General features: G+C 33.6%; 2 protein-coding genes across 3 annotated transcripts; both read right to left on the reverse strand.

Annotated features, from left to right (window-relative positions):
- Positions 1 to 1,530: 1,530 nt before the first annotated feature.
- LOC124434843 lies at positions 1,531 to 8,038 on the reverse strand. Of its 2 annotated transcripts, none has more exons than XM_046984766.1 (13): positions 7,957 to 8,038; positions 7,443 to 7,611; positions 7,151 to 7,365; positions 6,909 to 7,069; positions 6,417 to 6,833; positions 5,686 to 5,956; positions 5,012 to 5,266; positions 4,383 to 4,712; positions 4,070 to 4,287; positions 3,355 to 3,693; positions 2,801 to 3,057; positions 2,323 to 2,541; positions 1,531 to 2,063 (listed from the first exon to the last, which is right to left on the reverse strand). In XM_046984766.1, exons 1-13 carry the CDS (start codon positions 7,986 to 7,988, stop codon positions 1,722 to 1,724), a joined length of 3,225 nt encoding a protein of 1,074 aa, XP_046840722.1. In that variant the 5' UTR covers positions 7,989 to 8,038; the 3' UTR covers positions 1,531 to 1,721. The 2 variants fall into 2 exon arrangements, with proteins under 2 accessions (XP_046840722.1, XP_046840723.1); XM_046984767.1 differs by having other exon boundaries at positions 7,805 to 7,957.
- Positions 8,039 to 8,349: 311 nt separating this feature from the next.
- LOC124434239 (ubiquitin-conjugating enzyme E2 N-like) lies at positions 8,350 to 10,407 on the reverse strand. The gene is made up of 5 exons (XM_046984119.1): positions 10,279 to 10,407; positions 10,064 to 10,165; positions 9,151 to 9,295; positions 8,797 to 8,937; positions 8,350 to 8,722 (listed from the first exon to the last, which is right to left on the reverse strand). Exons 1-5 carry the CDS (start codon positions 10,309 to 10,311, stop codon positions 8,682 to 8,684), a joined length of 462 nt encoding a protein of 153 aa, XP_046840075.1. The 5' UTR covers positions 10,312 to 10,407; the 3' UTR covers positions 8,350 to 8,681.
- Positions 10,408 to 10,764: the final 357 nt, after the last annotated feature.

The raw sequence follows: 10,764 nt of genomic DNA on the forward strand, positions 1-10,764 counted from the left end.
GTTGACACATTTCCAAATAAAAAACTATAGTTGACACATTTTCATATAATTGTACACATTCTCAAGTAAAAGACTTTTGTTTATACATTTTCAAGTAAAGACTATAGTTCATGCATTATCAAGTAAAAGACATTAGTTTACACATTTTCAATGTAAAAGATTTTTACTTTTCGTAATTTTCTTCAAAGACAAACCGCACTAACCCTTCTTCCTCAGACTGCACCTTACCCAACTACTTGAATTTCCTCATCAGCAAGAACTTTCTCGTTTTCCAAATACCACAGAGCCTCCAATACCAGAGATTGAATAATCTGTCTGTAATAATTTTTTCGTAATTCAAAATTTATCCCCTAATTACCTTTTAAAAAAAAACGAATATCTATGTGTACTTGTAAAATTTTCAATGTAAAAGTAAAAGATGGAGCTGGCTTAGCCTCTGCATTCTTTGTACTTAAACAAACGAAATCTTTCACTTCACAAGAAAAAACTAACTCTTATCAAACAACAATCCAAAATTAAGCACTATCGAATGTTTTCAACAAAAACATTTAAAAGACACCGCCTTCCAACACATGCCTCCGTTAATTTAGGATATCATACCTGCAATTCAATCCCACAATAGTTATAGAAATTTCACGAACGTATCACAACATACGTATATTTCACAATAGTTATAGAAATTTTACGAACGTATCACAACATACGTATATTTCACAATAGTTATAGAAATTTCACGAACGTATCACAACATACCTATATTTCACAATAGTTATAGAAATTTTACGAACGTATCACAACATACGTATATTTCACAATAGTTATAGAAATTTTACGAACGTATCACAACATACGTATATTACACAATAGTTATAGAAATTTCACGAACGTATCACAACATACGTATATTTCACAATAGTTATAGAAATTTTACGAACGTATCACAACATACGTATATTTCACAATAGTTATAGAAATTTTACGAACGTATCACAACATACGTATATTTCACAATAGTTATAGAAATTTTACGAACATATCACAACATACGTATATTACACAATAGTTATAGAAATTTCACGAACGTATCACAACATACCTATATTTCACAATAGTTATAGAAATTTCACGAACATATCACAACATACGTATATTTCATTCTACACTATACAGTATGACAATGTTCCTATGCTTCATTGTAGGATAACTATGACATTTGAATTTCACTCAAATAATGAAAACAACTTTTTATATTTAAAATGCGTTTTCTCAAATACAAAATATATCACTTTCAGCAATTTCCCATCTCTTCATCTTATAAACAGTATGCCAACGTACCTCTATACTTTACGGCAGAGTACAGTATGACCTACGTAGTTATATATTGGTCAACCAAGGTTCAATTTTCTCAAACATACAAGTCGTCATTTCAAAAACTTGTCTTGCAACAAAAGCATTCTTTAAAAAACATCACTCAAATCTACGTTAAACATTCATCAAAGAACATCATTCACATTTAGCATTAAACATTCATCGAACACAATAGCAACAGTTTTATTACAGCATGGTATCTATAAAAAAATATTCAAAAAACCACTAATAGCTCTTAAAACAGAAAAAAAACGATTGTTTTTTATAAAATTCTAAGCAAGTTTTATCGAACAGGTATAGTTTTCATTGAATGGCAAAAACTATAAGTCTTTCTTTCGAGAAATGTAAAAAGACTAGTTTTCAACAGCACTCATTGCCACGTCACTAACGGTTAAAGTTCTTGGGTTAAGTCCTTCCAGCATTAGCTGTTGTTTAGCGATCATTTCAACCAATTTTGCTTCAATTTCAACATTTTCCTTTTTAACGATGGGAAGTTTCATCTCTGTAACAAATTCTGATACCGCGATGAACTGATAAAGTGATATTATGTTGGATGTTTCCGATGGTAGTTCCGTCAAAAACAAAATTTCTTGAATCACAACTAGCATAATGGTTTCTAGCTCTGACCACACTCCACTTGAAACCTCGCCATCCTGGTTCGATGCGAACACGGCACCTTTGATCCGCTTATAAGACTGTATTAAGAAAATTGTAAAAACGTCAATCTATATTTATAGTACAGTTAATTAAATAACCTTGATGACGAGGTGAAAAAACATTAAGTACACTATATTATCTCTTTAAAAAGAATATTTGATGCATTTTGATGAACAACGCGCAATGGTTATGCAAGTAACAGTGACTAGATAATAGACAAAAAACCCTTATTCTCTGTCTACGTGACTTTAAGTTTGTAGTGAAAATAAATGTTTCAACGCTGTACATTAACCATACCTGAGGATTGCTTCGTCTGCGTTTTGCTTTTCCTTTAAACGTCGAAAGTTCTTCCTCGCATCCTCTCTTACCACCGGGTATAAAATCAGGTGAGTTGTATATATTTCCACAGTTACGACATCGACAGTCGTTTGTGCATCCAACACTGTCACGTAAACACGGACACTTTGATTTACGTGTGTCTTTATCTTTACATGAGATAAATATGCCATCGCTTTCCTGAGTAGAAAAATCACGTGATGAATACACAGGATATCGCGTGAGAATGCACAGGATATCACGCGATGAATACTCGATGAAAATAAAATTAATAAATATCAATACGAGTAAAAAATCCACATTAACTCTAATGATTATTTCTTCTACGACGAGTGGAGTTTCGATAGTCACAAACAAACTCTTATTTATTAATTTACACATCTTTGTAAAGACGAGCAGTAAAAAATATTAAAGTTAGGAAAAAATATGAAGTTTTTACCTTCCTTCCATTACCACACATACATGCTTTCCTATTCTTTCTCGCTGGACGAAACTTTCTTTCCTTTTCGTTCAGCGGATTACAACAGTTTCTACAACGACACATTCTGTTGCAAGCTTGGCCAAGTTTAAGACACGAGCATTTTGAATGACCGGCTTCACTTTCACTGCAAGAAGATAATCCGATAGATTTTTCTCCCCGGCGACTTTTACCACAACAGCATTTTGTAAGCATTGTGTTCTTTACCAACAGTAACTCTAAAAAGACATGGCGTAATTGAAAAAACCTTTCAATTTGTAATCTCTCAACCTGACGTAAATTGAAGCCCTTTCTATAGTTAAAAACTATAAAAATGTACAAAATACATAAGATGTACGGTAATTGCCTATGAAAATCTCCAAAATGAATATCACAATTTCATGAATTAAAATTCATTTTAATTTGAATATAATTGAATTATGGAAAATATATCATGTCAATAATAAATAATTAAGATCAACTGGGACTAATAACGCACAGTTACACAAACACTCGTGACAGTTATTACGTCATACCTTGTGTTGAGTCATAGTGGCCTGGTGCCGTATGATCGAAGGCAATGAATAACGGTTGAGAGGATGATAGCTTCTCAGGTACAAAAGGCAGATAAGGAGCGTGAATGTATGACGTAATCACGACTATTGGAGATTGAACGATACGACTACAAACCATGACACAAAGATCACCAATATCTGAACTGAACCATCCAGGCTTCGAGAATTGCTCAATCTCGTACTGAGCTTCACAGTCAGAGAGATTAACCCATTTTTTGTAAACATCAAGATTTTCGGAAACTTCCTTTGTAAAAAGTAGACGGAGCGTTGTGGCATCTTCCTCGATGCTTTTGTACAAACCTAAATCAAAAGATAAAGAGCATAACACCAATTTGAAGAAAAGATAGGGTACAAGCCTAAACGTGAGTAAACGTGAGAAGAGAGAGTATGAGACTAAATGCGACAAAGATGGTTTTACGTAAATCGTTAATAATGACAAGAAATAAGGACGGTTCACAATAATTATCGACGTCATAATAAAAATAATTTTATTCTCCACCAGGAAAAGTTAACGTACATTTTAATGACGAAAAATATCTAAAGGCAATAGTTTTCTATTTGCCTTTTTATTTTTATTCTGTTGCCTTTATATTTATTTATTAGTTTTCTATTGCCTTTTTATTTTTATTCTCTTGCCTTTATATTTATTTATGAGTTTTCTAGTTGCCTTTCTTACCTAAATCGATGAGAAAATCGTCATATTCCTTGGAAATTGCTTGAGAATCTTTGAGTTTAAAAAGTTGTGAAACAATACTAGTGAAACAACAATTTCCGTCTGACGCGACAGCATTTCTCTCTAAACCAAATGAAGCCAAATTTCTTTCCAAAGCATCTTCATTAATTGTTTTTTCTGCGCCATTATTAAGAATATCTTCACATTCCGTCGTGACACATCTAGTAAAAAGATAGAAAATGTCTTTAAATCACAAGGCATTACTTTTTTTTATATTTAATTATAGACATTCCTATCAAGAATTCTGCACTCTTACCTCAAAAGAAAACTATATCCTTTTACCCAATAATAAGGAAACTCGACGACGTTCAAATTTTTCTTATCAGATTTTTGAGCAACGAGATTGAATATTTCTTGCAGATGTAACGCTCTCGTAATGGCGTACTTAACTAGATTTTCATTTTCCAAACACGCAACGTCAGTTACAGCTTCAAATTCCACTTGTATAAACTGATGAATTCCCAATTCTGATGCTTTCCTCCAGATAAGTTCTGTATTCAGTTTACCATCCGCTTTCAAACACATCTTATAAATATCTGAAGAGCTAAATGGCTGTTTTGTCTCGATGGGAATTGTGGGAACAACTCTAGATAAAACATGGCAAAGACTTCAGTTAGCATCATTGAAATAAAATACATGGAAGGCTACCTAAAGCAAATAATTGAAGCCAAATCTTACACCCAGAAACGCGAGATTACACCCAGACACGAGTGTGTAGTGTTTCAAGTTCTGAAAATTGACTACACGCGTGTCTGGGAGTAAAATTTGGCTTCAACAATTTATTAGACTTTTCTATTACAGGTAACGTTCCAGATGTATTTTAGTTCAATGGTTAGCATGCCACTAACGAGAATGATTGATAATTGGACAGTATAAAAGATTAACCTGCAGTTGCTGTTGTGTTTTCTTGCTTTTCGTTGACAATTCCACACGTAAAGCACATAAGCAAGAATAGCAATCGCAAGCTCCGGTGAAAGAGATTTCGCAGCACAAAGCAGAGATTCCGTCAAAAAGTCGTGTAACTTTTCATTTCGTTCCGTACCCTCACCAGGCGGAATTCCTGAAAGACATCCACGCTCGATATGTTCACGTAAATCGTGAATTCTTTCGACAGTCTCCTCAGGCAGTTTGTTGGACCATCTACAAAACAAGAATACATTTTACAAAGAGTATAACTTTAAGCTTGTCTGTTTTCATCAAAAGTTGTTCGGACCATTATTCATTATGGCCATGTTTTAAGAGATCCCAGTTTACTAACACAATATCCGATTTCAACATTGCCGTTTTCATTATGGTCCCACAAAATCCACCCAAATTAGTAGGTGAACATAAGATCTCAATAACTCAAAACATCTATTGAGAAAATTGAAAGCGTGCAACCATCGTTTTCATAACTATGTTTTTTTTGGTATACAGGCGAGGAAACGTCACTTAACAGGAAAAAACATCATTGTACCATGCCAATGAACTATAATACAAGTCTATTTTTAGTTCAATGGTTAATGCACACTGCACCTAAGGTAAATACATTACTCTTTGTTACCATTCAAAGATATTACCTTGTCATAAAGTGTTCTAGATTATCGTTGATAACACTGCCTTCAGGAGTGTTTTGAAATCGTTCATCGTTTCGATCGTCTTTAGCTCTGAAAACCAAACGAAAATCCTTCGCAAATCTTTTCATGTCTTTGAACCACGGTGGAAGAGACTCGAGAACACGCTGCGTTGCATGGAAAGGACTCAATTTTACTGGGACATCACCAAAAATATGTGACAGATGATCTTGGGAAATACAACAATCTTCAACCAAAATCAATTCCAGTTGAATACCTGTAGACAAATAAAGCCATATAAAATTTTATGATGGAGGTGCTAAAATCACAAGCCTGTGTTTAAGAAAGCAGATTTTGTTTACTAAAATATTTCAACATGTGAACTACCGAAAAAAAACTTTGCTACTTTAATGTTAAATTGAAAGTTCGTATTTTCACTCCTTGCCTTCATTTCTAACACGAAGCATAAAAAATCATTGTGAAAATCCACAAAGAAAAGGTAACATGTTCGGAAAGGTTTATCATACATAACATAATTTCACAGAAAAAAATCTCAAAATTTTCATTTAAAAGAATCTTTAAGATGTTCAGATTAAATACTATTCTAATTTTTAGTACATAAGGAGTTACTAATATTATTTATATATGGAGAGTTTAAAAGCTACTTTTTTTCACAGAAAAAATCCACCTTTTTCTTGTTTTACAATTTATCAGAACAAATTAAACAATTCACTGACCTTCATTTACAAGTCGTAGTTTGAAATCTTGCAATAGATCTTCAACTTGTTCAAAGCCAGCTTCTCTTGTCAAACGTAGAAACATCACCTCACCATGTTCATTTAATCCAATGAAAGCCCTATCAAACTGTCCATCGCTTGGCTCCTTGCGACTTGAACGCTCTCCAATATGGCTGCCCAGTTTGAAAGTATGATCACATATCAAGATATTTCCAATATGACTTCTCATATCCTGCTCAAGAAGTTCCTTTGTCTTGTCATAATAGCTTAGGAACAAATGCATCAGTTTGTCATTGCTTGGAAATGAATAAAGAAAATTCTGATAAAAAGCACTCTCAATATCCTCTGAGCTTCCTTCACGATTTGGCTGGTTAAAATGTCGAGCAATGTATTCACGGAAATTAAGCGAACCGATCCCTAAACAATAACCATTTTGAATGCAATAACATATTGAGTTAAAGAGGAAAGATGAAGCTAACATTATTAGCAAACCTTGACATATCTTCATGAAGTTTGTTCCTTGTTGAACTTGGATTAAAAGATAATCCAATAATTGTCGAGAGATTGCTGACTTAAAATGGATTTCAATGGGAAATGATTGTCGAGCATAAGTTGGTAACATCTGCATGATTTCAACAGCCCCAGACATGTATCTATGTGATGTATAATGTGATAAAAAATATTAAAAAATGTATTTTTTGATCTTAAATTGGGGACAAAATTTTTCAATTCACCTATGTCCACTTCCGTTGCTGCCTTCAAGGTTCATGCTGCAACTGTAATGTCGCTGAATCAGCAATATGTTGCCACCAATGTCATAGACAAGCCTTGGATTATCACTTCCCTCAGATTTTAGATTTCCCATCCATCTGGATATCTTTAGAGGCTCATCATGTTGTGGACAACGGAGTTCCAATTTAAATCGACTCATTGGACACCATATAAACATCTTCAAGTAGAGTGAAAAAAAATAGTTGATTTTTTCAAAGCCAATAAATATACCACAAAATCTGAGAAGAAACTTACTTTTGGAAATAGATGGCATTTCTCAGATGAAATAACAATGACATGTTCAAATCTTGCAGCTTGTGGGTTCTCTTCATAACTTTTGAGTATTGACTGAACAATATCGTTGGCTTCCTCATTGATATATATACTATGGCATACACCAAGCAGCAAGATAACAAATAAACGTCTACAAAAAGCAGACGTTTATTGCATAAAGTTTGCTATCGGGCAAATGATTCATACTAATTCAAGCCATAAAAGTTGGTTTTAGTTGAGTATTGGCCCTTCAATGGCCATTTCTATATCTCAATCACGAATTACTATCATTTTAGTTTTGCTCAACAGTAAAGATTTAATGGGTTTGTGACAGTTAAACTTACCCAAGTGTAAGAACTCAAATGAGCCTGAATACATATGATCGCGTTGAAAACGACGAAAATTCATATTTTCCGAAGAACTTTTCACAAACTTAGTAAACCGCGAAAAACTTGAAACACTTCGAATCTGATTTAAACAATTTACTTCATTTTACCTTGAATAAAACAGAGAATCTGGGATGTTCATCACTACTACATCAAGTATACTGAACCGCCACGTTTCTTCTTAGATTTTTCACCGCCAATTTCATACGACCGCGTGGCGTCATGGGCATTGTCTTAACTCACTGGTCAATCAACGGGGAAAGTGGGGAAAAGTGGGGAAAATGGGGAAAGTGGGGAAAGTGGGGACGTGGGGTGGGGATCGAACTACAATATATTAAAACAGTTTTTGGATGATGCCTCCTATTCATTTATTATCAAAAATGTCAATTGTCAGAGTTGTCTGATCCTAAGTTTGTAATGATCGCACAAATAGATGTAAATTTAAAAAATTTCTTCTTTTCTTTCCTTTTCTTTGAGTCCCCCACAATCTTTCAATGTCTTTATTTTGTTTGCAAATTATCTTGTACATATATTTTCATAAAAACATCCCATAAAAGTCATGACAAGTTGCTATGTTACAAAAAAAAATGTTTTCCATTATTTCATTTTACTTCAACAAAATGACTATTTTACCAAACCTAGTTAATAATTTTTAATCTACAACCCTTACACTCAACTCTACATTTTTCAATGATTTTGTGAAGCAGTAAGCAAAATTTGCTCCATAATATTATAAGTTTAAATATCACCATTTAATGAAAAATTTGAAATGTCTCAGAGACAGAGTATAGAGTGAAGGAGAAATTATCTAGGCATCGACCATTCTTCAAAAGCATCAACTTTTATTAACAGCATACATCATAGTCCATTGTCTGGCTATTTAAAAGTAGAAAAGTGCAAATTTTAAGATTGAAAACAAAAGCACACATGCAAAAATATTTTATCATTACCAGTCTCGATTGCCTTGACTTCATTTGATTTCCACAGTTCGGCAACATCATTGGCTAAAGGATCATCTGGGTTAGGAGCACTCAATAAAGCCTGTATTGAAAGCAATACCGTGCGAATCTGTAAAGCCGGACTCCATTTATCTATAAGATTTCACATACAATATAACTCAGATAACTGAGCAACACTATATATCTCAATCAGGAGCAGACACAAGGGGGACAAGGGGTCTCTCCCCCTTTCTCCATAATAGTAATCAAATCTACAATAATTTATACTTGAATTATTTATGTAAATTCTTTTCCCTCTTCTGTTCAAAATTTCAAATTATCATTTTACTCAATTGTTCATTTTACCTTTTAAAATGTCTAGGCATATGCGACCAAGTTTGTCAATGTTTGGATGGTAAATCTTTGTGTTAAAGCGGACCTTTGGTGGAGACATGGGGTATTCCTCAGGAAGAAACAGTTCAAGCTTAAAACAACCATTTTCAAAAGGAGACTAGTGAAAGAACAGAGAAACATTTCATAAAAATTAAAATCACATTTTTCAATAATAGCTAATTGGCATGCCACGCACCCATTCAACTGTGCCCATATACCATCCAATTATACCCATATACCATCCTCTTATACCCATATACCATCTTACTATACCATATACTATCCTACTATACACATATAAAATCCTACTATACACATATACCATCTTACTATACCAATATACTATCCTACTGGGCCCATATACACTCTTATTATACCCATATACCATCTAAACGTACCGTATACACTTCTACTATACTCTATTTCTACTGATAATGTCATGTAACACTTTTCAAAACATTTACAACAAATAATGCTTACTTTGTGTGCAGTGACAAGTGTCTTGGAGGATTTCATTTAACAAAGAACTTATACTTTGGCTTTTATGTGTTGTGCAAAATGTCTATGGTAAGACTAAAAGTAGTCTATAGACTGCAAAATTATAGTCAGAGGAAAGAAAACACAAACATTGTGTTGTTTTGCCTCATAGATGGTGCTTTCATTTAGATATGGGTTAGGCAGCAGTAACTTTCTTCTTTGACAAAAAATGGTGGTGGCTCTTATATACAACCTGAGATTTTCTACAAGCTTACATCAACTTTGGTTATTAAACGTATATCTTTAAGAAAATTTGTGCAAAAAACTGCATGAATGATACAAACTTGTTGATGTCAATACATATGATATGAAATGAAAAGTATTACATAGTTTGTACTTGGTAGCAAACCTCTTTAGGACCATCTACTAAAACATCAAAATATCTTGCATTCTCTTCGTGAGGAGTCGCTTTAATGCCAGGAACTGGTTCGGCAATAAGTCTTTGAGTTTCCTATGTGAACACAGACAACAAATCGCTTGCAATAAATTCATCATTTTCGTGCAAGTACAGTTCTCGAGAAAATTAATATCGACGGTCATTAAATATATTAATGCCTTTCATACCTTAATAATTCTTCTTGGCAGACCTGCGCTCATTTTAAAAGTAAGATTTTAGAAAAACTTTTGGGATTTCTCCAAAATATCTCACTTGGCCGAAATTTCTCTTTTTCCCATGATGCTATGCGCAAAAGTGATAAAAAATGCAAAAAGCCTGGAACTAGCCCAGATGAAAATGAAGCAGTGAAATGTGGTGAAACGAAGTTACTGAAGTGCAAATCACATTTATAATGATTGATGGATGAAATATTTACAAAGACGTTCATTTCGTATTTCAATAGATCGATTGCATTTATATTTCCATGATGTGCAAAAAAAATGGTATCAATATTAAGGGCTGTGACCATTGAACTAAAATACATGGAACGCCATCTAAAGCAAATAATTGAAGGCAATCTTTCACCCAGACACGCGAAATTACACCCAAACACGCGTGTGTAGTGTTTCGACATTCTGAAAATGATTGACTACACACGCGTGTCTGAGTGTAAT

The sequence above is a fragment of the Xenia sp. Carnegie-2017 genome, unplaced genomic scaffold (assembly GCF_021976095.1).
Source record: "Xenia sp. Carnegie-2017 unplaced genomic scaffold, XeniaSp_v1 HiC_scaffold_14, whole genome shotgun sequence".
In the NCBI taxonomy this organism is placed as follows: Eukaryota; Metazoa; Cnidaria; class Anthozoa; order Malacalcyonacea; family Xeniidae; genus Xenia; species Xenia sp. Carnegie-2017.

Bases quoted from the DNA above. Each gene is read 5' to 3' on its own strand.
- LOC124434239 (XM_046984119.1), bottom strand. From the start codon at position 10,311: ATGAGCGCAGGTCTGCCAAGAAGAATTATTAAG. The intron at 10,166-10,278 runs GTATGAAAGGCA...GTGTTCACATAG, and splicing joins TGCCAAGAAGAATTATTAAG to GAAACTCAAAGACTTATTGC. The intron at 8,723-8,796 runs GTAATGATAAAA...ACTTTTAAATAG, and splicing joins AGTCAAGGCAATCGAGACTG to CCAGACAATGGACTATGATG.
- LOC124434843 (XM_046984766.1), bottom strand. From the start codon at position 7,988: ATGAACATCCCAGATTCTCTGTTTTATTCAAG. The intron at 4,713-5,011 runs GTTAATCTTTTA...TGTTTTATCTAG, and splicing joins AAACACAACAGCAACTGCAG to AGTTGTTCCCACAATTCCCA. The intron at 3,694-4,069 runs GTAAGAAAGGCA...CTTTTGATTTAG, and splicing joins CGATTTTCTCATCGATTTAG to GTTTGTACAAAAGCATCGAG.